This window comes from Mus pahari, chromosome 1 (genome assembly GCF_900095145.1).
Source record: "Mus pahari chromosome 1, PAHARI_EIJ_v1.1, whole genome shotgun sequence".
In the NCBI taxonomy this organism is placed as follows: Eukaryota; Metazoa; Chordata; class Mammalia; order Rodentia; family Muridae; genus Mus; species Mus pahari.
Genome location: NC_034590.1, coordinates 63228999 through 63255909, shown reverse-complemented (window position 1 = coordinate 63255909; position 26911 = coordinate 63228999). Strand labels below are relative to the sequence as shown.

The window sequence follows — 26911 nt, the reverse complement described above, 5'->3', positions numbered from 1 at the left end:
CTTTGATTTAAAGAAAAGATTACATTTGTAAATAAGCCTTTTAAAAATGGCATATGCACACAGATCTCTGGGAATCTTCAGGTACAGAACCTAATTTCAAGCCGCTATCCAATGGAAGCCGCTATTCAGTGGATAGTCCCAGTAAGATGAGTTTTGCCCTTTGATAAAAGATGTACATATTATTCCTTTGGAATTAGCTTATGACTTAGGAGGTATGATCAAGATTATTTAAACGAGTTTCTGTTGTTTTAAAAATAATAAATCACCCAAAGAAGTTTTATAGTGACACCTTAAGGACTCTGACTTTGGCATGGCCCATAGAGGAATGTGCCAGGAAGAGACTTGTTCTTATGTCATCTCACCTTCCTGTTTTGTTCCTTCCCTTCAGTAGAGGCCGTACTGTAGGCCTGACCATTTTCACTCTCTCATTACCTAGCAAAAACACATATGGATATTCTTGATAATCCATATTCAGAGGGAAGACATATGCGTAGTAGACTGACACACAGACTTCTGAAAGCCCCTGCGTTTTATCCATCCCTAGCGAAATTATGGGGTGAGGAGCAATCATTGGGTGAGGCACACCAGTAACAGTAATGAAACCTGATGACACGGCTTTATGTGACCTCTCAGTGCTTCAGGTAGAGGAGTTGAACACAGCAGTGTTCAATCACAATGGTTTCATGGACCCGAGTATACTATAGAGCCACATTTCAAACATTAATACAAGTCATCTGAGCATCTTGGTAGATTACAGATTCTAGCTTGCTAAGGTTGGTTTTACACTTGCCTATGTTGCTGGCCTTGTACCATATCTGGTAGAGGGATACTCCAATAATTCAACACAGCTCACTAAATAATTCCCTATCACTTCAACTATTACTTTATATTTCTTTATGCTGCTTATCACTGTCTGATACATTTTGTAGTAAGGAAGACTTCTTTGGTTCACTGGTTTGCCATTTTCCTGGAACACGGAGGCATAGGAAGTATCCAGAGAAAGAAAAGGATATCTATGTAGTTCTTCACCACTCCAAAAGAAATGCAATAGCATCTCAGCATTATCACAGAGGGTACAATACTGACAGAAATGAAAGGGGCTTGCTAAGCATTTTCTAATGAAACCCCACAGCATACTCTTCAATTCACTTGTTAATTTATAAGTAAATTGTCAGTTATTTCCTTAAGCTGTTTTGCAATTTAAATGCCATTCTACCACCAAAACAAAAAACTCATCAATCTTTCATTCCAAACAACAGTTCACTTAAGGCTTGGCTACCCATAAAGTTTACAAAAGGGAGAGTAAAACTGATTGCTTCTCCTTGCTACTACCTCATTGACATAAAGCTGTGGCAAACTAGGCCCTTCCTGTGAATCGAATCTGAACGTTGTCATTCTGAAAGACACTTTCGTTATTTGCAGGTTTCATGATTACCATCAATTGAAGTGATTTATAAGACACACCTTTAATGGGCATCTTGATGAAGTACAGTCTATTATCCCACTGGAGTATAGCTCTTAAATAAAATCAGGCTATAGCCTGATTTGGAAGCATGGAAATTCATACTGACAGAACCAGAACATGATTGTTTTCATTTTCTGTTTTATAATGGATACTTTTGGAAACACTCCCTCCTCTAAGGAGAAGAGAAAAGCATCAATATTTGAGAAGCAAAAAGTCTTCTTAGCAGGATCTAGGAAGCAAGTGCTCATCTTTTGTTGCATCCCTGACCATCATTCATCCTTCCTTTACCAGCTCTATGGGCATCTGTGACACAGGCTGACAGCAAAATGCATTTATTAAAACTTGGTTTAATTTGCTTGCAAATTCTGATTCTAAAGTCAGGCACAAACAAAGCCAATATGCCAAGTTACACATTAAAGAAGGTGATTTATTTATTCTTTTATAGAACATGCTGTCCACCAATAATGATAAAATATAGGCTGCCACAGGCAAGAGCCATACACCAACCTTCCACTGGACACACAGTAACATGAAATTAATGAGCAATCATTTGAAGGGACAAAGGAGTTCTTTATATATGGCTCATTGAGCTTTTCCTTCACAACACTTTGTAATCCCATCCCCAGTGGTTAAATACTTTCCTAACAATTCATTTGCATTTCTTAAAGACGGAAGCCATATTTGTTTTTTTTTACGGAATAAGATGGATCATCACCATATTGTATTTATGTTTCATTAGCAGAGGTCCATTACACATACAAACACACACAGACACACACAGACACACACACACACACACACACCCCAGTTGTATCACTGAGTATCATTTTAATCAGAGAAACAGATGTTTAAATAAGGAGTTAATCTCATTTAGGATGTTACCAATAAACAGTTGGCCAATCCAACTTGTAACAACAGTATCTCATCAAGTACCTGATTATTTTATAGTTATTAATTCCAAAGAATCGTATAGGTGAAAAAGTGAGTGGTCTATCTAAAGACATTAATGAGAATGAAGGTATTGTCTTGAGGAGAGAAAAATGGTCTGCTTAGCGCATCTACTTCTAAAGAAGAGATTTCTCCTCCTCCTCACTTCCGAAGTCTGAATTGCTTTTACAGTATCCACTGGTGATTGGATAAGAACATAAATGGAATGAAGCTGGTGCTGGCTTTCGGGTATTTGAGTTCATCTGTTCGTGTGAGCTTTTCTAACTGCCTGATGTTCTCCCAGAAGACTGGGAGTAACAATTTTTGTGGGATTTAGGGGACATTAATCATTAAGTTTCTACCACAAGTAGTTTAACAAAAACATTACTGATCTTGATCAAGATTAGCACTGACAAGCGGCAATGTATCCCCAAAGCCATTCTGGAACCTTCAAAGGCTGAGTTTGGACTGACCTTCAGGTTGATATTGTGCTATGATTGTCACGGTCTGCCCAGCCCCCTTCAGTGCTGCAGCCGCCTGCTCATGGGATGCTCCTCGCAGATCAATTCCATTCACCTAGAAGACAGATCAGACTTTCAGGCACAGTATCTGTATTCTGAAGGAAGAAGAATGTTTTCCAAAATTAATAAGCTATCTAAAAGTATGCCATGTTCCTCAAAGGATTCTTCATTTCTTATTCAGGCGTTTCTTATTTCATCAAATTTCATAGTCATGATTACTATTGGAAAGCAGGGCCATGAAATTTCATCTTGTGTTTGTGGCACAGCCTGGCTAGGTTGGAGATATTTTGTCTATCCCTGTCCACAAGGGTTTTAGTGTGTGTACTGCTATGTTCCCATGGGTCTCCTGAATTTCTGGGGCAGATTGGCTTTAAAACTAGAGGGGAAAATGATAATGGAGAGAGACACATGTAATGCCAACAGACAAGTATGTGCCGACAGATTCATATATTCAGACCATGTTCTGGGGAGACTGTATGGAATGGGCCTGGCTAGCTGCCAGATTCCTCTCTTTGGGTAAGTGCCTAATCCTGTCATATGGAGCTTGGTGAGACAGCCTTGAGCCCTGTTCCAAAATAAACCCAACTGCCCCACTTCTCATGCACAATTCCATAATGAATTCTGACAAAACGAAATGAAGAGTGCCTGGAGTTTATTTTGCTGTCACTAACTCCCACTTTGGAGCCCATATACCAGAAGAGCATCTATAAAACAAGCCCTGACCTCAGCCTGGAAGAATCACATCACCAGCAAGTCAGGTCCAATGAGAAGCAAAAGCTCAAGTCTTTCCCCAGTCAACAGTGTCAATAAGTCATCAGGATATAACTGCCAAGGGTCCTGTGTCTCGTTGAGAGGAGGAAGAGTGGGCGAGGCTCAAACAAGCTTTCCTGATGAACATACTGAGTCTAGCTTTCTAACCAGTACAGATGGTACCCTCACCCTGCATCCCTTTGTTCACAGGGCAGGATGCTATGCCCAAGAGAAGACTTCAAAGTTTATCAGCATATCTACATGTTCAACACATTTCCTTGTTTGGGCTTGGGAAACTTTAACAACAATTCTGAGTAGTTACATTCAGGCATGGATTACTACTTTGCTTCCCAGGCTGGCTTGCCACTTCTGTAATCTTCAAGTTGATGGCATTGCTCCCTCAGAATAACTTTGTCAAAGTATCCTCATTGATATCTGGGGTTTCCTTTGCCTCTCCTCTGTTTCTTTCTTTTTTTTTTTTATTCGGGTAAGCTTTCTTTTTCAAACATTGACTATGCGTTAGTTTTGGGGAGTCCACTGTACTAGGTCTACTGTGCCAACCATTAGATAGATAAGCTACAGTCACATCTTCTCTCTGAGGCCACTTTCTCTCATTTCAGAAAGAAGGAACAGGTAGGCCATTATGGTCTAAACTGCCTGTGGTGGTAGGCACACATGCTTATATATATATATATTTTATTCGAGACAGGGTTTCTCTGTGTAGCCCTGACTGTCCTGAAACTCACTTTGTGGATCAGGCTGACCTCAAACTCAGAGATCTGCCTGCCTCTGCCTCCCAAGTGCTGAGATTAAAGGTGTGTGCCACCACTGCCCAGCTACATGCTTGTATTCTTGGTCCCTCTTCTGAAGTGTCTGAAGAAGCCACAGTGTACTCATATATATTAAATAAATAAATAAATGTATGATTATATATTTATTATTTAATATACCAGTATAATAAATAATATTTAGTAATAATGTATAAATGAGGGTACATTATGTACATAGTTTCATATCTTCATTTTACTCAGAAAGATTTCTGAATTGTTGTTATTATTTTGAAACAGGTTCTCTCCATGTAGTTCCTGGAACTCACTATATAGTCCATGCTGGCCTCAAACTCAGAAATCAAGGAATATGCTACTATAGCCAATCTCATGGAATGTTCTTAGTTACATACTACACATACACATAGGCCTCATTGATCTTAATGCTATATAGGATCCTAGCCTTTAGCGTATAACATTTTATATCACTAGTTCAGTTAATGAACACACTGGTTCTTTAACACTTTGCTATTATAAACAATTCAGTAATACGTACCAACTTGTGATAAGTTGAATAAAGGTAATTTTGATAGACATTGTCAAGTTACCTCTGAAAATGGGGCATTCATTTATATTTCTACTAATAATATAATCATATTTTTTATACTAATTATTTGCATATACCAAAACATTTGACTTTTTCTATTTTGACATGTGAACAATTACATATTTAATTATATTTCTTCATTTATGAAGATACTTTTTATGCTAATTGGCTATTTTAATTTATTTTACATAAAATTATTATCTACTATAGTTGCTGAATTTTTGTTTAGTTTATTCTTTTTAAAGTTTTATCTATATATTTTTTAAAAATTAGTATTCCACTTTGAAAACATGTCTTACATTATGAAACATCATATTATTATGCTATCTCTTGTTATAGAGAATTGTAAAATGTTTTGTGTAGTCACATTTATCATTTTCTTTCATTTTTCAAAAAGCTTTAGACTTTTCTACTCTATTTCTTTTTTTGTTTATTTTTGTTTTTGTTTTTGTTTTTGTTTTTTTGAGACAGGGTTTCTCTGTGTAGCCCTGGCTGTCCTGAAACTCTCTCTGTAGATCAGGCTGGCCTCGAACTCAGAAATCCTTCTGCCTCTGCCTCCCAAGTGCTGGGATTAAAGGCATGCGCCACCACTGCCTGGCTCTAGCATATTTCTTATTCCGAATGATCTAATAAATTTCCTGAATTTTCCTGTAATATGATTATAGCTTTAATTTGGCTATTCAAAATCATAAGAACTCATGTCCCTGGACTTTAATCAAGTGACAGTTCTTGCTAAACAATTTTACAATTCATGGAGAACAATAATAGGTAAACAACCATTTTAAATGTGAGAGGAAGACAAGGTCATAGTATTCTGGGACACAGAGAAGTGCCGGGGCATGTGGTTGTTTTCTGCAGGAAACATCACTGAGAAAATACTGGATTGAGTTATGCAGATGAGGATGGATGGACCGCAGTTTCTCCAGAAGGATGCAAAAGCAAACTTTTATCAGCAGTAATAAAATCAAGGAATGAGTTTTGTAGAATACTAACTACTATCTTGAAATGAGAGTAGCTTCGACCCACAGATTTAACAGAATTATTAATTGTAAAAAAATACAAAGGGGTGGCCCAGTGGGAAAAGTGTACCGAAGTAGTGCCAGGTTTCAATTAAAATAGTCAGATAAAAGCACAAAGGAATCTATAGCAAATTATTTCACAGTTAGGGGGCTGGGGAGAACATGGCAGTGAGGCAGCCAAGAAGAAACTGGGGCAGAATCCAAAGTCGCTCTCTTTTCTTGTTTTTCAGAAAGACTATGGATAGTAATATGCACAGATGCAGTCCCAGTGTTTTAAGAAAATGTAGCCCCAGAGCTTTTGTCTCTAGTTGCATATGTAGCAGAGGAAGGCCTAGTGGGCCATCAATGGGAGGAGAGGCCCTTGTTCTTGCAAAGATCGTATGCCCCAGTACAGGGGAATGCCAAGGCCAGGAAGCAAGAGTGGGTGGGTTGGGGAGTAGGGCAGGGGGAGGGTATAGGGGTCATTCAGAGAGGAAAATAGGAAAGGGGATAGCGTTTGAAATGTAAATGAAGAAAATATCTAGTTAAAAGAAAAGAAATGTAGAAATATCTTGTCTTTTCTCTGAGGCGGAGAAATGACGTCACTGTTCTGAAGTGATGTAATAGAGTGAGCAGACATGCACAACTCTCACAGACTTACTCAGTCCACCAATGAGACACTGGGAAATAATAGTGTGGGGGCCTGTCATCCCTTGGGGCCTCTGGGTTGGAAATGCAGTGATTTCCACGATTTTAAAAAACCCTCAAATGTGTTTGGGAATTATTAAACTGTTTTCCCACCTCTTATTTTGTACTAAAGGAGGTGAGACATAAACAAGCAAATATAATAAAACCACACATATACTAAGTGAATGAAGCAGAGAAATTACCGGTATTTCATATTCTAGGGAACAACATGTGGAATCTTGATTGCTATGGTAAATTCCATTAGTAAGTGCCCAGAGCGCTACTGAAACCTGGAATATTTCCCTTGTGTTTGGGAGGATGACCCTGGTAATGGTCAAGTCAGGATTCAAGACCTAAGTGATCAAAAATAAGATAACCAGGCAGGAGATGATGGTAAGCTAGCAAATGCTGTAAGATGAAGGGTTGAATTAGGAAAACTCAAATCGCATTGAAGAAGAGATGGAGACAGACTTGAGAGAAGAAACAGAGGAGGTGGGGGCTTATGCAGCTTTCCTCAAGTGTTCTCAGATCCATCCAGGGTTCAAACAATATGTGTACTATTCATTAGATTAGAAATGGAAGGTAAGAAAAATATCATAACATTTACTTACTGGGCCTGACAGGGTGCCATGAATCAAGAGAAACCCAAGTGGAAAGTGAGTTTGGATGAGAGAGGATGCTGCATTTCATTTTGGAAATGTTAAGTTTGTTGTTTCCATTGGTCATGCATGGCTTTTCAGGATCTTTAAAGAGATACACCAGGAGTTTAGAGAAATGGACAATGTTATTAATTATTTTGGTTTTTATATCCCCAGGGTCAGTACCTGAGCACAGGAGAGCCACATGCAGAAGAGGTTTGCTGTACAAAGTAGCAATACTCAGATCACACATTCCACAGAAAAGAATCAGGTTAGAAAGCGCCTAGAACTTGAATAGTTAAGACATACAATTATCATCTATTGTTGGTTCCTCTCCAGTCACACATGAAGCAAGAGGGAGACCTGGGTTAGTATAAGATTACTTCAATAAAAGGCCAGTTAATGGACTAGAAGAAATGCTTGGGTGGGAGGTCCTGAAAAAGGAAGCCTGGAACCCTGTGAATTTAGGCATCCCAAGTTGAAGTAGTTTCTCACTGTAAGCCTATTTCATTGGGAGCATCCCCTCCTCTCTGTGCCTTAGTTTCTTCATTGAGGAAGAGAGATTCATACTCAATGTCTGAGGTCCCTTCCAGTGTTTAATAAACAATCATACTTTATCCTCTATCCTCAGTAGACATTTTTGTTGACAACTTGAGAAAAATGGTTCACTCAGCTTTAAAGTTTTATAGCACCCCAAAGCAAGTTTCAAAGTGAATGAACTATAAATTGCATGTGAAGTAGAAATTTCTAATTAAGTTTCCTGTTCCTCCTGGAGGCAGTGGCACTTGGCAGAGAGCGATAACACTTCTGACAGTAGCTGCCTGAGAACTCAGGACTAGAATTCTGGAACACAGGGAAAATGAAAAATTGATATCGGATATTTACGTGTCTTAGAAGTTAAACATTAACATTCCCTTTAAATTTGGCTCACTGATGCAAAAAAGTGCAAAATTATATTTAAAAAAATATTTTAAAATGTCTGAGCTTTGCCAAAGGCATCTGTAGAGGACTGGTCACTTTGCAGTCTGTAACTGAAAATAATAACATCAGTCTAGTTATGTAAACCCAACCTATGGGATAAAACACAGAAAAGAACTTTCAGGATCCATATACCTGGAATAACAACTATCTCAATGAAAGCAAAGGAAGGGTGCCTGAGACCTTGCCAATTACTGCACAACCATGACCTAGTCACTATCTCCAGTGCTGATGAATTTAACTAGAGGCTTATAAATCTCTATTTTTAATGTATATTTTCATTTGGACACTGAAGATTTCAAACTTGTTGTGCTGAAAATCAAGCAATTTTCTCCTGAACATGATTTCTTTTTTCCTTTCCTTTCAACAGATAACAATACCACATCCACCACTTTAGCTCCTCAACAAAGACTTCTTCCTGTCTCCTCTCTCATCTCCTGTAATGCATCTGCAGCTCTATTTCATCCAGCAAGAGACCCTGTTACTCTTTTGCTGATATACCCCACCTTTGGCAGCCCGGCAGTTGTTCTTGGGATAAAGCAGGAGCCTATGAATTTCTACTGTGCCTGGGATTGCCTCATGCTCATATCATTTCCCTTTAACCAGCCAGATATCATAAAGTTCACATAAAGTCCACATCTTTCCTTCCCTTACTATCTTTTAATTGGCTTCTTTTTTTTATTAGATATTTTCTTTATTTACATTTCAAATGTTATCCCCTTTTCCAGTTTCCCTTCTGAAAATCCCCTATCCCCTTCCCCTCCCCCTGCTCCCCAACCCATCCACTCCTGCTTCCTGGCCCTGGCATTCCCCTATACTGGGGCATAGAACCTTCACAGGACCAAGGGCCTCTCCTCCCATTGATGACTGACTAGGCCATCCTCTGCTACATAAGCAGCTAGAGCCATGAGTCCTACTATGTGTTTTCTTTGGTAGTTTAGTCCCAGGGAACTCTGGAGGGTACTTGTTAGTTCATATTGGCTTCTTGTTCATTTGATTTGAATAAATCCAAACTCCTGGCCTTGATCCCTGCCCATCCCTCTATGCCATCTCATATGTTTGCTGTTTTCCCACAAGGGCCTTCATTCTGTTTGGCCTCAATATAAGCTCCTTCAGGCTCTGGGCATCTGTGCCAGAGATCTGGACAGCTGAAATATTCCTTGGCCATTCTCATATCCGGCCAGTTCTTTTCCCAGTTCTCAGTTTATGTGCCAGTTTCTTAGAGCATTTTTCTCATGCTCATTCAAACTTAACCTATTTGCCTGTTTTGGAAAGACTGTGCTTTAATTTACAGAATTCAGACCTATCTGATAACTTACCTCACATATCTAAAAATCTTCCCTTGAGTAAAAATTTTGTCTCTTTACCTCCATCCCCTTAATAGTTAGAATATTATCTAGAGGCTAGGTAATAGTCCTTCAATTAGCAAATGTTTATAGCCATTAGATCACATTATTTTATTTAAATCATCAAATTTTATTTGACAATTAATTACAATTTACTTATAATAAGCCAGGTACTGTTAAGAGACCTTTTCATGACTTTGTCTTCCTGGGGGGAGTACTGTAGTCATGGAAACAGAATCTTTGAGGGTAGGAATTAAGAATTTTCACTTCTGCAAAGCTCTATGCTGATGGATGATTAGTCAGATATGAACTGTACCTTGGTGATGTAGCTCTTTATTTTCTCTATGTTGTGTCAGAACTTTGTTACTTGACAAACTTTCTGGTTTTGGGGGTGGGGGATCTCACCAGTTATGATGCAGTAGAACAGTCCCAGAATATTTCCCTTTAACACATAGACTTGAGGGAGAATATCTAAACATGAGAACAGTAGTCTGGAAAAATGCATCACAACTTCACAGTCATTCCAAGGCCATGACCATCATTTGTTTGTTTGTTTGTTTGTTTGTTTCATGGAAGCATCTGTGCAATACAAGGGTAAACTGTGTAAGGCTCCCGGGGTATTGGTGGTATCCATGAAGGTACAACTGCATAGGCTAGTAACCTTGGAAACACGACTGCCAAGAATCCTCATGTCTGTTTTCCCTCACAATGCCAGGCAGAGTGAGACTGTAGTGCTATAAGATCCACTGTATCTGTCACCTTCTGCTCTCTCTCCAAACACCCCATCCTGGGCTGAAATGTGTGTGTTCTCTGAGACTCATTTTCTTAATTAGAGTAAAATTCAAGGCAATCTTTGGTGGATTCTGGTAATAATTTAACCTCTGAAGATGATCAACATTTTGTCCTCAGAGTCTCCTTCCAGCCCTATCAGTTTAATTTTAAAATAAGGAGACTGCCAGGAAGTGCTTTATTCTTCTTCCAAAATTCTCTTTTGGTATGTATGTGGTTTCTAGATTGCTGACATGTTTTCACTGAATTAACCTACTGTTAATGGCCATCAATAGGGAATTGAGTAAACAGATTATGAAATATTTATTTAGCAAAGCATATACATCCATTAAAAGCAACAGCATATACTCTAAGATTCTGAAATCGAAAAATGTCCATGACACATTGCTAAGTCAGAAGAAAGTTTCAGAAGGCTATTTATATATATTCCAATTTTCTCATAAAAAATCAATAGTAAGGATATATAATCTTATAGAAAATTGGTTATGATAAATCACATAACCAAATACTAACAGATGCTTTAAGGGGTACAGTACTGAGAGTGGGTGTGGTAGAAATGTTTATGTTTCTTTTTAAAGCCTACAGTAAGGTCCGCATGATTTTTAAGTCATTACAGGTAAACATAACAACATTAGAAATTATAATGTGAGGCAGTTTTAATGACTGAATGTGAAGTTTGTGTTTCTTTTATTCCCCAGTATAATTTTCATATTATATTCCATTTCCAAATGAACGTTGTTAAATTAAGTTGTCTACCTTAAGCACAGAATAACACATGGATTTGAAAGCAGCAAAAAGGTTCTTTCTACTTATCCCTGAGTACCATCTATTAGCCTCATTAATTCACTAATTAGGTTTTTCTAATCTCATTGTTTCATCTAAATGGATACGAAGGCTTACAATCAGATTACATTTACCACTACTGTTGAGGAATGATACTTGTGAATCCACTTTCCCTTGAAGCTGCCTTTTTACTTTATTCTTTGTTACTTTGTTCTACACAAGCCCTACGTATTGATCCAGATCATCACAGTGGATTTCCTTTCCAATTTATTTTGTACAATTTCCAATAGCAGAAAACTTGGAGAACTCTGAAATCTCACAGAACTTCCACTAAGACACAACAATCCTGAAAGTTTTATACCATTTGTTCTTTCTCTCTCACTCTTTCCTTAATTCTTTCTGTTAGAGCAGGAAGAGAGGTCTGGAGTCACCACCACCATTACATTTTCTGAATAATTTGTATCTGTCAGCAAGGTACCTCTCCTCAGCATACAGATGCTTTCTCTATACTCCTCATGCCATTTTCTATCAAAGGAACCCAACAAAAAACTAAAAATAGTTCTATGTTCTATAACATAATGCATTTATTCAAATTTCCTAGGTGTCTACTTTAAGATCTTTCAGGGATATTTTATTTAATGATTTATTTATTCCTATTGTATGTGCATTGGCATTTTAGTTACATGCCTGTCTGTGTTAGGGCATTCGGTCTCTTAGAACTGGGGAGACAGTTGTGGGCTGCCATGTGGGTACTGAGAATTGAACCTGGGTCCTCTTTAGCACTGAGCCAGCCATCTCTCCAGGCCTGGAGTTTTTTTCTTAAATCCAGAACTTGATCACTGTGTGTGAATTGCATCTGGTTTCTATTGTGAGTTGTTAGTCATTCTTAATCTAGAACATGAAATCACTTTTCTTTTAAATGTACTGACTTTTTAAAGAATGATATCAGACCAGATGTTTTTGAACCGTCCCACAACTTGCATCTACTTATTTGTCTGATCATAACTAAGTCAAAAATTTTATCACAATCTAAGCGATGCTGTGTATGACTTACTACATTGCAGCAGGAGCAGTCACATGTGTTGCTGCCTTATTACTTGTAATTTACAGGTTGGTTACTTGTGTAAGGATCAAAACATCTCTTCATTACAAAGATAACTCTTCTCTTTGTTGGTAGGAAATCTGAAGAGTAATTTCTTTGAAGTCACAGGATCCTTTCCCTCAACGTCCTCTCCCAAATTTTCTTTCTTTTTTCTTTTGGAAACATCTATTGATTATACTTGTCTAAACATTTTATCAAGATTTGAAAATGGTGATTTTTGTATTTTTCTATTTCTTGTGGCATCATTAGCTGATACAATCATGCAGAGAACCTTCTTCCTTTCTTTCTTAGCATCATAAAAGACTCAAATTTCTTGAGCCTCCATGTTGTTTTCCAATGCTTCTAATTATCTGTCAACTTTCTCCTTAATTTCAATCTCTCCTTTCTCTTACTCTTCTTTTCACAGTTTCAAGTTCTTAGACCCTCGTTAGACACTTGGTATATCCTAGCCAGTCTACTTTTCTCCAAATGTGAGTGTTCACATCATACATGAGGTAGATGGTTCTCTTCTATGGTTCTATTTGTAGACTGTATGCAGATATCTTTTCTTTTATAAAGTATTAGTTTGGGGCTGGAGGGATGGCTCCATGGTTGAGAACACTTTCAGAGGTCCTGAATTCAATTCCCAGCAACCTCATTGTGGCTCACAACTATCTATAATGGGATCTGATGCCCTCTTCTTGTGTATCTGAAGACAGCTACAATGTACTCATATATAAAATAAATAAATCCAAAAGAAGAACTATTATTTTAAAGATTTCATTTTTATTTTACTTTACATTTATAGGTATTTTGCATCCATGAGTCACACATACTCAATGACTGCTGAAGCCAGAAGAATGAATTGGATTCCCTAGAACTGGAGTTACAGACATTGTGAGCCACTTTGTGAGTTCGGGGAACTGAACCCATGCTCCTTGCCAGAGAAACAAGTGCTCTTTAACGGCTAAGACGTTTTCTGGCCCCAATTTATATTTATACCTATCTGTGTGTGTGTGTGTGTGTGTGTGTGTGTGTGTGTGTGTGTGTGTGTGTGTATGTACATGTATGTATGTGTATATCATTTTGATGTGTTTAGGTATGTGTCTGTGAGAGTTTATGTGCACCATATGGTTCAAAAACAGGCAGAGACTACCAGAGGGTATAGATTCCCTGGATTTGGAGTTACAGGTAGTTGTGAGCCTCCATGTGGGTGCTAGGTAAAGAACCCAGTTCCTTTGCAAGAGCAGTAAATGCTCTTTACTACTGAGTCATCTCTTCAGCTCTATGTGCAAATTTCTTAGGCGTTTATTTCAGGCTTTCTATAATAAGGTGTTTGCCACAGCTCTCTGCTCTTTTCAGATCATAGTGTTCTTTGACATGAGCAGTATTAAAGCTGGTCTTATCTAATCCTCCCATATCATAGGTACACTGACTCAGGCCCAGAGAATGAAATAGTTTGTCAGTATCATTCACCACATTTGTAACACAGTCCAGATGGGAAATCTAGTATTTAGTGCTCTACATAACACACCTCCATCTCCTAAGGAAACCTTTTTTTTGCAGCCACTAGCTTCACACACATCCCTATCCTGGCTTTACTCCTAGTGGTTCTCTTCCTGCTCCCTGCTCTTCTTCCCATTTCCTGCAGTTCCCTGATGCTTTCATTTTATCTCATGTCAAGGTTAAGTTGTACATTTCCAGCTTTGCTGGCTTGCTGATGGTCAAGTGCTCTTTACATGGTCAGCAGCATGGTAAGCTAACAGCATTGCACAAAGCTTTCTCTTCCTTTAGTGGCTTAGTACATTTTTAGCAATGAAGACAATAATATTAATAATAATACAAGAAATTATAGACATCTTTCTTTCCTAGCCTTCAGGCTAACATTTGATAAATAATTCGACATATAATTCCTCTCTATACACCTCTTTGTCTATACACTGACACACATACACACACCCCTTCTATAGTCCTGTGGTCTTATATGACTTTATATGCAAGCAAATGACTAAACAATCATTAAAAACCACACTCTTTCCTCCAGATATAGTTATTTATTAATACGAGATTATACTATATACCTTATTCTATGATTTGATTCCTTTATCTACTCTGTTATCTTCCTTATAAATATCAGCAACTAGACTGCAATTCTCATGAGAGAAGCTCCTTAAATTGCTTTGTGTTTTTTATGTCCCCAGAATGGTACTCAAATTGTTGTCACTATAAATTATTATTGAGGGTCAATAGACTTATTTGAGCCTACTCAGTGTCTTCCCTGACTCTGAGAAGTCTGAAGACCCATTGACTCTTAACTTCCTTTGAAGAAGCTTTATAAACTATGTTGCCAGTGACTTTGGGGCCAGTTCCATAGCTAACAGTGTAAAGACAACAAGCCAGAGAGGAAAGTGAGCCAAGGAGTATTTATAGGAGAGACATCCAGGAATCTAGAGTGAAGGGAATTGACTTTCCCCAGGGTGGGCCAAACTTCCTGTCAGAGCTGCCATATTGAAAATGTCATCCTTGGGAAGTATTAGATGAACAATCCAATAAAGAGCCTTAACTTAAAGAATCAGTGATTTTTCTAAAAGATTTCTGAGCACTGGGAGACTCAGAAGAAGCTATAGAAACATTTCAAAATTCTGGAAAAGGCAAAAGAAATTCAGAAAAGGAGCAATGACTGCCCTCATGAAGCCTTCTCTGGAAGCCATATTCTCTATCTCTTCCTCCGCTCTCTCAAGTGTTTATCAGGAGTTCATAAAGCAGCCTTGGCTGTGCTCAGTATTTCAGAAGTCCCAAGTGGGTATTGTAAGCATCAGAAAAAATTTCCATTTACATAGGCAGGGAAGGCTTTTTTTTTTCCCCCTCCAGTCATTTAAATCTTTTCTAATTACTAATCAATTCCCTCCTTTCCAGCCCTTGCAGTTTAGCAAACAGAAGGCAGCTCCCTACAGAACACTGCTCGCCAGCTAAGTCTGAGTTTCCATGGCTAGTTGCTGGAGCTCTGGACGTGAAGAGAGCTGTAAGGCCATACTCCTTTAATTACAAAACAGCGTCAGGAAACCACATTCATTTCCAAGGTTCAGTTTGTAGAACAAAGTGAAACTCCAGTAAATAATGAGTGAGGAGGATAGAGTAGGAAAGAGAGTAGGAAAGGAGAGAGGTGATACGGAGGGAGGGCATCTAGACTCCAGACAGATGCTGTTTGTTTGTTTGTTTACTTATTTATTTATTTAGGTTTGTTTGGTTATTTGGGTTTCTTTGATTTTGGGGTTTTGTTTTGTTTTTGCTCCCCCCCCCCAAGATGTGCTTCTTTGTGTAAACCTGGCTGTCCTGGAACTAGCTCTGTAGACCAGGATGGCCTAGAACTCACAGAGATCTGCCTACCTCTGCCCTCTGAGTGCTGGGATTAAGGGCATGTGCTACTACTACTACCAGGCAAGAGATGGCCTTTTAAAGATGGCCTGTGGGGATGCACAGATGCACAGCCAAACACTTGACAAAGCTCAGGGAGTCTTGTGGAAAAACTGGGGAAAGAATTGAGGGACCTAGAAGGTATAGGAATTTCACAGGAAGACCAACAGAGTCAACTGTCCTGGACCTTTGAGAGCTTCCAGAGACTGAATCACCAACCAAAGAGCAGACATGGGCTGGACCTAGGCCCTTGAACATATGTAGCAAGTGTGTAGCTTAGTCTTTATGAGGGTTCCCCCACCAACAACTGGAGTGGGCAGTTGAGCATAAATCTGTTGCCTGCCTGAGGATCCCATTCCCCTAACTGGGTTACCTTGTCTGGCCTCAGTGGGAGAGGATGTGACTACTCCTGTGGGCTTCTTACTGTGTGACATGCAAGCTGTTCATTTCCCTACTACTCTGCCCTTTTCCTCTATTGTACCTGATGCTTTCTGCCTCAGGTTTGCCGGTGGCACTCTGCCTCAAACAGACACCAAGCCAACATTGAACTAATTCCCCCCTCCATGCATAGGACTCAAGGATCCCTCAGTATATCAAGAAAGGATGTGAAAGAATAGCAATCCCAGCTCTTGCCAGCAGAGGTCCTCATTGAGGGTTAATGCTTTTCTGTCTACAGAAAAGTCCCTTCAGGCTTGTGGGAGTCCTGACTGGAGGGCTGGCATCCCTCAGAGGCAAAATGGTTCAGAACAGGAGGCCACTTTGCAGTTTTGGTCATCACAGAAAGCCCAACTCCCCAGCGCATGTTAACATCATCTTAATAACCCTGTGACCAAGTTTGCACCTCCTGGTCCATCTCCCTCCTTAAGCCATAGGTTGCACTGGTCAGTTTTGAGAAAGGAAGGCTGCAGGGGCTGAGCAGGTTCTGTCACATCAGTGAGATCAGACTTACCAGCATGAAGTCAATAAGGGACGGGGGCAGGGTGAGCACAGAAGGCTGTAGGAAACAGGGACCTGCAACTCTAAAGCTTCATCTACCACATGCCCAGTTGTCAGCTGGAGAATAAAATAACTCTTGTTGTTACTGCCACCGGGATTTTCTCAGGACCCCAAATATAACTCTGAATCTTTACGCTCTTATCTTCTATCTTTCCTTTTCCCACTGAGCAATTAAATGCAGCTTACTGATTTCTCTTTTGCAAACACATGGGACCTGGAAAAGTCACCACATGCTCTCCTCTGCGAAGTGGGAGTCCCGTCATTCTTGGGCACAGTTTTTCTTTGGTCCCCATTCCTGATGCCTCTTTGTCCTGCACTCAGGCTCTCACCTCTGCAATCCTCTCCTGCTCAGTGCACACTGGAGGGGCTCCATTCACTCCCTCTGCCTTGCCCTTCCTCTGTGTCTGTCTCAGTTGGCTCCACTTCTCTACTCCCGACACTCTCCTCATGACCTTGGACTACTCTGCTCCACCTTCCTCTTTGTTCCTCCCTAGCTGATTTGTCCTATTCTGTCCAGAGGGCAGACTGCAGCTGACTGTGTTTACTATGGAATTTTTTTTTAAGTTGCATTATCCACTTGAAGCCCAAACTTAATGTGAAAGGTTCATGAAAATTCTTCTAATCCGTCAAGACATCTAAAATGTCAAGCTAACTGTCAAATGGAGACAAGCCAGAGAAACTTGTTTTCCCATACTGAAATAGCAAAACTATCCAAACTAGAGTTACAAAATGGTATCTAGGTCGGTCCTGTTTATATATAATGCTCTATGGCTTTAAGTCAAGTATATGCTTTAAGTTGTGTGTGTGTGTGTGTGTGTGTGTGTGTTTTCTTTCTAGGGTTCTGGAGAAGGCACCTTGGGAGTTTCTACTCCCTAACACTGCTTTTGGACACTTTAAAATCCATTGCTGTCTACTGTAGATCCCTGCTGCATATCAAAGAATGGACTGGATGTTCAGCATGCTGCTTAATGTCATCATTACAGGTCAAGGGTTCTAAACTGCATGTTTTCCTTCCCACCTACCTTTTATCTTTTGCCTAGCACCACCTCTCTTTTGGAATTTAGAATGTATGCACAGGTCAAGATTTCTAGCATGTCAGCTGCAATCTCTGCTTCTTGCTTTATCTTTTGTCAGCCTCTCCTTATTTTTTTCTGTTTTATTTTGTTTGAAGTAGAATTTTGCTCTATAGTCACACTGGCCTCAAAGTTCCTTCATTTCAGCCTCTCTCATAGAGGGTTATAGATGTGTGTCAACACACACAACTTTCTTTACTCTTAAAAATATAAAACCATCAGTGTGTTGTTAGATTTTGGTGTGATTCAAACATTAGGGAGCGGGGAGGAGGACTGTAGGAGCCAGAGAAGTCAAGGACACCAGGAGAACATGGCTCACAGAATCAACTAAGCAGCATCCATAGGGGCTCACAGAGATGGAAGAGACAGTCATGGAGCCCGCATGGGACTGTGATAGGTCCTCTGTATAACATGCTGTGGTTGTTTAGCTTAAGACATTTGTGAAACTACTCACAGTGGGAGTGTGGGGTGTCTATGGTTCTTTCACTTGCTCTTGGGACCCCTTTTCCCCTACTGGGTTGCCTCATCCAGCCTTGAGATGAGGGCTTGTGTTCAGTCTTATGGTAAGTTGTTATGCTTGTTGGGTTGATATCACTAGGAAGCCTTCCTTTTTTTCTGAAGGAAAATCGAGGAGCAGTGAATGTGGGGGAGACAAAAGGTGGAGGGGGAGAACTAGGAGGAGTTGTGGTGAGGATTTACTGTATGAGAGAAGAACAAAATTTTACAAGCTGCCTTTAAATAAGCAAGATTTTGGTATGAACTTTAGGTAGAAAATTCAAGTTGAAGAAACAATTACGGGAGAGCTATATTTGGAGAAATGTGAAAACCTTGAATGTAATATTAAGTAACAGGTCATTATGCCTGCAGAACTTCCATTTGCAAAGAATACATTATTTGTAAATATTGCTTTTCCAAAAGATAAGTATAATGAAAAAGTGAAGTTAACAAGAAAAAGATGTAGGTTTTGCATACATATGAGACTAACAAATGTTCATAAAGCATATATAACTAACCAAGAAAATGTATAATTTATGCTGTATATTTTAGAAAAAATGCATATAACTATATCTGTTATAATTATTTAAAAAAATTTTAGCTTGTGATTTGGTCCTGTAAATTTCTTTTCAGAACACCAATTAACCCAAATCTTAGCAAAAAGGTTTGTCTTCAAAAGCAAAACTGGTATTTGCCCACTGTCTGACATCTGGAAGTTCCCAGCTAATGTTGATTTCTATCAAGTACTGTGGGCAATGAGAACAGCAACTATTTCTCTAAAGAAAGTAATACTGCAGTTCTTTATAACAGACACACATATGCACTCATACACACACATACACACATACACATATAAACAGTTGAAAAACTGAAGTCACTTAAGGTAACATGCTAATTTTTATTAGTTCTATGTTATCACAGGCTCCAAAACTCAGGGACAGATATGATTTTGAAACTGCTCATTGAATGTGGCTCTATTCTTTGACACATTTACTTTGTGCCTTAGTCACTTTATTTATGAAACAAAGATACAAATTTCTTTGTAGTTAGAATGTTGTAATCTAATCTTGTGATTTTGTGTGTGTGATTGTATATGTGTTTGTGTAGTGCTTGATTGTGGAAAGAACTATAAACCTTTTTTTTTTTTAACTTTCTTACATTGTAAAAAGCCTTATATTTATTTACTTGATAATTAACTCGAGGGGTTCTTGTTTGATAAGAACAGGTCCTCTGCCATGTCCCAAGCTTGTATATATTCAATAGACAGCCTTTACTTTTGAGGTGCTCACTGTCAACAAGAGGATACTTTTAAACCCTACTTTAAAGGATTTCATCTCAAGACTTAGATGAAAAAATAAATCAAACAATAGTTATATCATAATGGATGAAAATTGCTTCTGCATTTCCAAGAATTGGTCTATCACTAATCTATCTAAGAATGCATGTATGTATGTATGTATGTATATATGTATGTATGATTCTATGCGTCTATGTATCTATGTATGTATCAGCCATCTATCCATCAACAGGGTAACTATATGAGCTCTGCTCATAGCTTTACATTTGGGGATTTTAACTCTGTATGACTATGAGGTAATGTTGAGAGTATCAACTTCTAAAGGGTAGAAGGGTTATATTGAGACTAAGATATAAAAGGCATTTGTTCTTTTAAGACATGGAATTTAAACATTATTTTTTTCATTTATACATTGTTTTGAAGTGAGCAGCCAAGGAGAGTTATTTTTACTTCCACAATCATCATCTCTAACCAACAGTTCTAGATCAAAGCATCGATATAGGAACATAGATAACTGTAGCCTCATAAGGAAAAATATGAAACTGGAAATGCTTACCTAGAAAATGCCAACTCTGTATAATTTAACCCAAAACTACTGCTGATGGTACCTAAAAATGTTTTAATTTCTTATTCTTAATATGAATAGAAGACAAATTATAAAAGTTGTTCTTCAGGGGTATGCAGTTGCTAGATTAAAAAAACCCAAAACATTATTTTGTGTGTGAAACAAATGACATTTGTTTCTGAAAGTCAAAATTGCCAGCGAAATCTGGCTGGTTCTTCTTGCCAGAGTAGTTTCAGAATGTGGGAATATGAGTTTAAGATGAAAAGTTTAGCCTGGGAACTAGAAAGGTGACACTATACTCATATTTATTATCAGAGATTAAGGAAATGGGCAAATGTGCACTGTATTAAGTGAACAGCATTGAAGCTGTACACTAAGGAGCTGAACCAGGCTCTGAGACATACTCCAAGAAGTAGATCAGCAGGCAGACACAGAGAGAACGCTGTTTCCCCCATGCATATGTGGGAGAAGTGTAAGAGGATTCGTGGGAGGAGAAGTGCTCAAGGTGATCAAAGAAAATTAAAACAGACATGAAAATGGACCCTGAGGAACAGGTTTGCAAAGTGAGCTTCTAGCTGAAAGGACTTGCCATTAAGGCCATCTGCCTAAAGCTTTTGAACATCTCTTGGTATGGCATCTTCTGTTCGTCTAGGAACCCTTGTCTTTGTCAACTGCCACAGGCTGCACGATCTCCTTGTTTGATAAAGTCCAATTCGGATTTTACTTTTATGGTTCTTTCCAATAGAGATTATTTTCTCTTTTATTTATTTACTATTTGTTCACTGATATGTATGTGTTTACATTTTACATTTATTTCATGTGTATGGATTGTGTGTGTTTATTTGTGTGGTCATGTTCATGTGAAGGTCAGAGGGCAGCTTGTGGGAATTGTTCTCTCTGTCTACCATGCGGGGCCTGGAATCCTGCTGTCTGTACTTGTCACAAGCACCTGAACCTTTTGAGCCATCTTGGTGGCCCTATGACATTTTCTAGACAAACCGTTTTTTTTTTTAAACTTTGTTTTCAACTGAGGAAAAGTTCTGTGCTTTAGTTTCTACCAACTCCCCTCAGCAAAGTGCTCTGTTTTTGTCTTTAGTGGTTGTGTGGGCCAAGGAGTATATATGAGCAGGCTGGGGAGAAAGCTCAGTCAGTAACGTGCTTGCTATGCAATCGAGAAGTCCCGGATTCAATGCTAGGAGCCTGAGTAAAAAGGTCAGTATGCAACCTAGAATCCCCTGAGGTGGTTTGAATGAAAATGACTCCCATACACTCATAGGGATTGGCAACATTAGGAGGTGTGGCCTTGTTGGAGTAGGTGTGACCTTGTTGGAGGAAGTGTCACTGGCGGTGGGCTTTGAGGTTTCAGATGCTTAAGCCAGGCCCAGTGTCTCATTTTTTCTTCCTGCTGCCTGGTGATCCAGATGTAGAACTCTAAGCCACTTCACTGACACCATGTCTGGTTGCATGCTACCATGCTTCTTGCCATGATGACAATGGATTAAACGTTTTCTTTTATAAGAGTTGCTGTGGTCATGGTGTCTCTTCATAAAAATAGAAATCTCACCCATGCCCCACAACTGGGGCAGTCCCCCACAATGTGCAGGGACTTTGCAGCCTCCAGCCTTGCTGAACTAACCCATGCCAATAAGGTAAGCTGTCTGACTCATGAGACAAGACAGATGGCTTCTGAAGAATGATATCCAAGGTTGTTCTCTGGTTTACATATACATATATGCTCATATGTAAAATATACACATGGTCACATGTGAACAGACACACATACACATACTTAGATCTGAACATACACATGCATACACACATACACAGTATATCTAAACATCTGACATGACCTCCAAAGCATTTAAATTCATATTTGCTGATTATCTACAATGTGCAGGGTGCTGTGTTATATATAAAAGGATTAGTAAGAATCCAAGGTCTTCCGTTAGAGACAGCTTTTGAAATGCTATGGAGCACTGTGTTTCTGCAGGTCCTTTAAACTCACTGAGAACTGTGGTATCCCAGGAGTTAGTTAAGATGAACTTTTTTAGCCTTGGGCTCAAGACCTAATACAGTTAGAATGCTGATACAGGTGGCTGGGATTGCTTACCTCATTTACCGTTGTGAATGACTTCATCTGGCTTTGTTGAGAGAGGGTAGAAAGAGAATCGAGAACATTAGATTCCTGGTGCTACCCAGATAAGAACTAAAGTAAGAAGATGCTCTGGAGGTCAGATTATGTGGTAGGACCCAGACCATGTCACCAGGCTCAGATGAAGCACTCACTGTGACATTGGAGACATTTGCTCTTAGAGGGGAGACCAGCTCAGCCTGTAGAACCATGAACTTTGGGCCAGCTGGTGGTGTTGCCAAAGAAGGATGACTACTTGACATTGGTAACTATGATGCAGAGATGCACTCCAAAATACAATTAAAGCCCACAAGGACTGTTAAGCCTAGGAATTGGCCTTGTTTTAGAGATGAGACGACTTAGCAAAGACATGTTCAAAGCTCGCACATCTAGTTGGTAGAGAATCTGGGCTCAAATTCTGCTCTGATTCTAAAGTCTCTTTTTCCTCTTTGAAAATTAAAAAAAAAAATCTAGTTACCAAGGAGACCAAAATGAAGGGATACTTCGTGATAAGTTCTCAGAGCCCCTGAAGATTGTCTATTGGCTTTTCCATGAGCAACTACAATGTGGTAAATGAGATTCTGTTGTGGATATGATGCTTAGTGGAGCAGCAAGAACAAGCCATCACTAGCCTAGGGGTGGAGCCAGAGCGCAAGTGACATGTTGAAGATTGTGGGTGTTCCCCCACAGAAACCTGCTCCACAGCTTCCTTGTTATCAGTGCCCCTTTGGGTGTGATTGTGCGTTCTAATGCCAGTGCAGATGAGTTAGCATTCATTTCATAACAAGGCCTGACAAATGTGTCAACTACCAAGATAATGGCCAACATGGACTAAATCCTTCCCTGTGTCAAATGAACCTAAACACGGTAGGCGATGAAGCCTTGGTCCGGTCTCCTAACTGCTCTATGGACAGACACTTTCTCCCAACTGTATCACAGGCCTTTGAACATGGTTGTGATTGTTACACTGTCCAGTTCCTATAACAAAGACCTGAGTGTGCTGAGTGACATCCTGCACAGCCAACTTTTCAGCAAGTTCATACTTGACAGTCATCAGAGTGAAAACAGGTGAAGACTCAGCTGCCCCATGAGAAACATTGCCACTGCACCCCACACCTCTGCAAGGACACAGAGCACTTGGACAGAGGAAACAAGTCCCACAGTTCCTAAGCTGAAGATAATAAATGGCATTCCTGCATCCCACTTGCTGGCTGCTCCATTAGGAGATACGATGAGGACAAGGCAGGTGAGCTACAGGCCAACTTTTCTGGAGTTTGCAGGGTGAAGCTGTTTGGATTTATAATGCCTCCACCTTGTCTGCTTCTGTAAGTAATATGTAAGGTTGTACCTGGGGCAGTAGGGGGAACTACTGATGTTCACTTAGACCAAGGCAGTGAAAGGGTTTGGCCAGCCCTTTGTGAATCCTGAAGTTCAAGTTTTACAAACACATGTCCTCTTCAGTGTTTGAATGCTCTGATTTCTGGAATTATCAGTTTCGCTTCTGCCAAGTCGGATTCACTCTTACATTGCAGGCAGCAAACTTGGACCTCATGCCAGCCATCTAATTACTGTTCTGTTCTTCATTATTCAAAACACACTATTTGAAACCCATCATTTGAAACACTAGAGCCCAGACTGCCTTCAAACTGGTGCCAATCCTCCTGTCTCACCTTCCAAAGCATGGGGATTACAGGTATAATCCTATCTCACTGCGACTGATTTTTACTCCATTTTTCTTTAGCCTTCTTTTAGTCCTTCATCTTTATGGGATCTCAATTCTCTTTCACCCTGTATTATACTCAAACACTTCCTGTTCATGGTTCTTAGTCTTTGCCTTCTTGATCCCTCTATAAAAATATAGCAACTAAAATAACCCATAAAACCCATGGTGTAGCGGGCACAGAGAACAGAAGGATGCTTTAGGGCTACATGCCAGTAGATAGGACTGAGATAGACCCTTGAGAGAGCATCACCAGATGGCATCTTGTGGTCATCAAAATAGCCTCTTCTTTCCATCTATCTGGTTGGGTAAGGGCTGTGAAATACCTAATATAACTAAGTACTTGGTGAGTCTTTGTAGGTACTTTAAAATTTTGTACAGTCACACACTCATTTAATGCTGTCAAACGTGAATGATTTTATTAGAAAATGGGATCGAATGTGTTCCCCAGCACTGTGGTAGGAGGCTTGTGTGAGATAATATTTTCTGTGCTTGGAGATGTGATTATCACAGTTAATCTAGGTTTTAATTTCACAGTAGAAAGGTAATTACAACTGTTAAACCCATAATCATGGAAACTACAGCCCACAGGTCCTATAACTACTACAAACATAAGATTATCCATACACATTTTAATCAGAAAAAAGGGGAAAACATTTTACTCTTCTCTCTCCACCCCAAGGGATGTTCAGAGTTTGAGTATGTTGCCCTCTAGTGACTGTTATTATAAAAGACTACAGATTTTAGATACAATTCTAGATGTTCCTCAGTTTGGCTTGGTTACACACATTGTTGTCAGTTGGCAACACTTAGAAAATCAGTAATATGTGCACCATACACTTCTCACTACATATGTATTTGGCATGTGCAACCTTGGGCTAACTATTATATTCTGAGGTCTTCACTCAGAATCTATTCACTTCAAATAGTGATCTGACTTGATTTACTCATTGTATTTATTTGATATTCATAATGTGTCAAGTGAGCAAGAATGACATTTTCCTGGTTATAGTCAAATGAGGGAAGTGGAGCACTAAATGTGACTTTACACATTAATATGCTAAGTGTAGAGAGAATGCGCGGGGTGCAGATTTAAGGAAGCTAAGCTGGAGGAGTTTCCATGCGTGTTGCAATGGCTGCGTAGAAATAGATAGAGGAGACATCCAGTAGAACCATCTAAGAGCTGAAGGATGAATAGAAGGCATCTACTCTGGAGGAAGAACTGGGAGAATATTTTAGACCAAGTGTAAAAGGTCAAATATGTCAGGCAATGAAGAAAGGAAAGGCCTTTATGGACAAGGCTAGGTGTGTTATGAGAAAGTTACACAAGGCATTAGGCTTTATTTTGATGATTAAATTCTAACCATGGCCTCTGAGAAAGCACAGACATATGCCTTCAGGTTTTAACTTGTTTTAAGTACTTTAATAGTTGAAAGAAATCCAGTATCAAGCCTGTTTTAGCAGAAATTCATGACTTTGACATTTTTAGTACATCCTTTTATCACTTGGTTCCCCCCCCCCCCCCATATTCCTAGCACGGAGGAGCTGGGAGGGTTCCGTGGGCTGTGATAACCTTTCACTTGGCAGATCTGTGGAAGGAGTTTGCATTTGCACTGAACTCCATGTGGACTCCATTCGCTTTTCCTCCTGTTGTCTGGTTTAGTGCCTGAGTTCCTCAGCTTGGCACTCAGTATTCTTGGTGAGTTTTCTGTATCCCATGTCTGTTGGCTCCCACTGCTCCCACATCTTGAATGTGCTCTACTTTCCACGTCTGCGTAGGACCTCACAGCTTTCTGTTTGGATCTGATGAGAAGTGCCTTACTTCAGATTTATTGTGAGGCACAAGGAGAGCACAGATCCTGCTTAGGTTTGTCTGTGAGGTTTGTAGACATCCCTTACCTCTCTATAGTTTCCTTATGGTTTAATCATGTATGAAATGACTCTTTACTTCTCAAAGAACTCAGAGAACATCTTGAGCATGTGACACGTGGGTCAGTGATTGCCACATGCCATATAGCAGTGTAACTCAAAGCCTCTATCAAGGGTTTTGTAGATGGGGATAGCAGATGAGCAAATTAAAAAAAAATAAGTAGAATATATTTGTCAAAAAAAGTTCTGATGGATGGTAGTTAGGGAACCAAAATTATGCTGTCTTAAGAGTTTATTTTAGGCTTTTCCTGGGAGGAAGAAAAAAATATCACAGGCTATCCAAGGTGAAAATATTGTCATTCCAAGTGGCCAATTCCAAATGGCCAAACATGCAAATTAATTGTTTCATAAGCAATGCTCATCTGTGTACTGATGGAAAGGATATTTAAAACTCAGGAAAAGAGGAAAGAGAAATATGGACAGCATGAGAAACTGTTCAAGGAACTTCAAAACTGAGGTGTCATCACTCGGCTTCACACTTGGTCTTTTTTTTTGTTTGTTTTTTAACAGCTCTTTCAATAATGCCTAATGTCTGCTTACAAAAGACTGGAGCTCAGTGACACAGAATCAAAATTATGGTAAGTTGGAAAGATTGCCTAATTTCAGCTCCAGGCACAACTACCTCATACCTATTTGCATTTATAATTAGGATCCCTATAGGTGAAGGTAACTCCTGTTCAACACAGAACAGGAAACAAAAGGAAAGAAAGTACTTCCCCTTCCTTGGTTCTATCACAGTTGGATGGAGGAAAAAAGAAGAGCTGTATAATGTTTAGTGTACTTTATTTTGCCTGTGAGACCTGAAAGATAAAGGCAATAACTCTGTCTATAATTTGTTACACAGTATCATTGATCCATCAAGAAATTCTATCTCTAGGCAAGATATTGAACAAGACATAAAAAGAAATTAAATGGCATGGAAGATTGATTTCTCACTGGCTCCTGGCTTTCTCG

The 26911-nt window shown here is 39.4% G+C and overlaps 1 protein-coding gene across 23 annotated transcripts in view; it reads right to left on the bottom strand.

Annotated features, from left to right (window-relative positions):
• The window catches only part of Dlg2 (discs large MAGUK scaffold protein 2), a 1883913-nt gene that overhangs the window by 290695 nt on the left and 1566307 nt on the right, over positions 1 to 26911 (bottom strand). For all 23 annotated transcript variants that reach the window (XM_029535332.1, XM_029535281.1, XM_029535286.1 and 20 more), the window contains one exon: positions 2866 to 2968. In XM_029535332.1, the coding sequence (XP_029391192.1) occupies positions 2866 to 2968 (103 nt within the window). The remainder of the gene's footprint in view (positions 1 to 2865; positions 2969 to 26911) is intronic.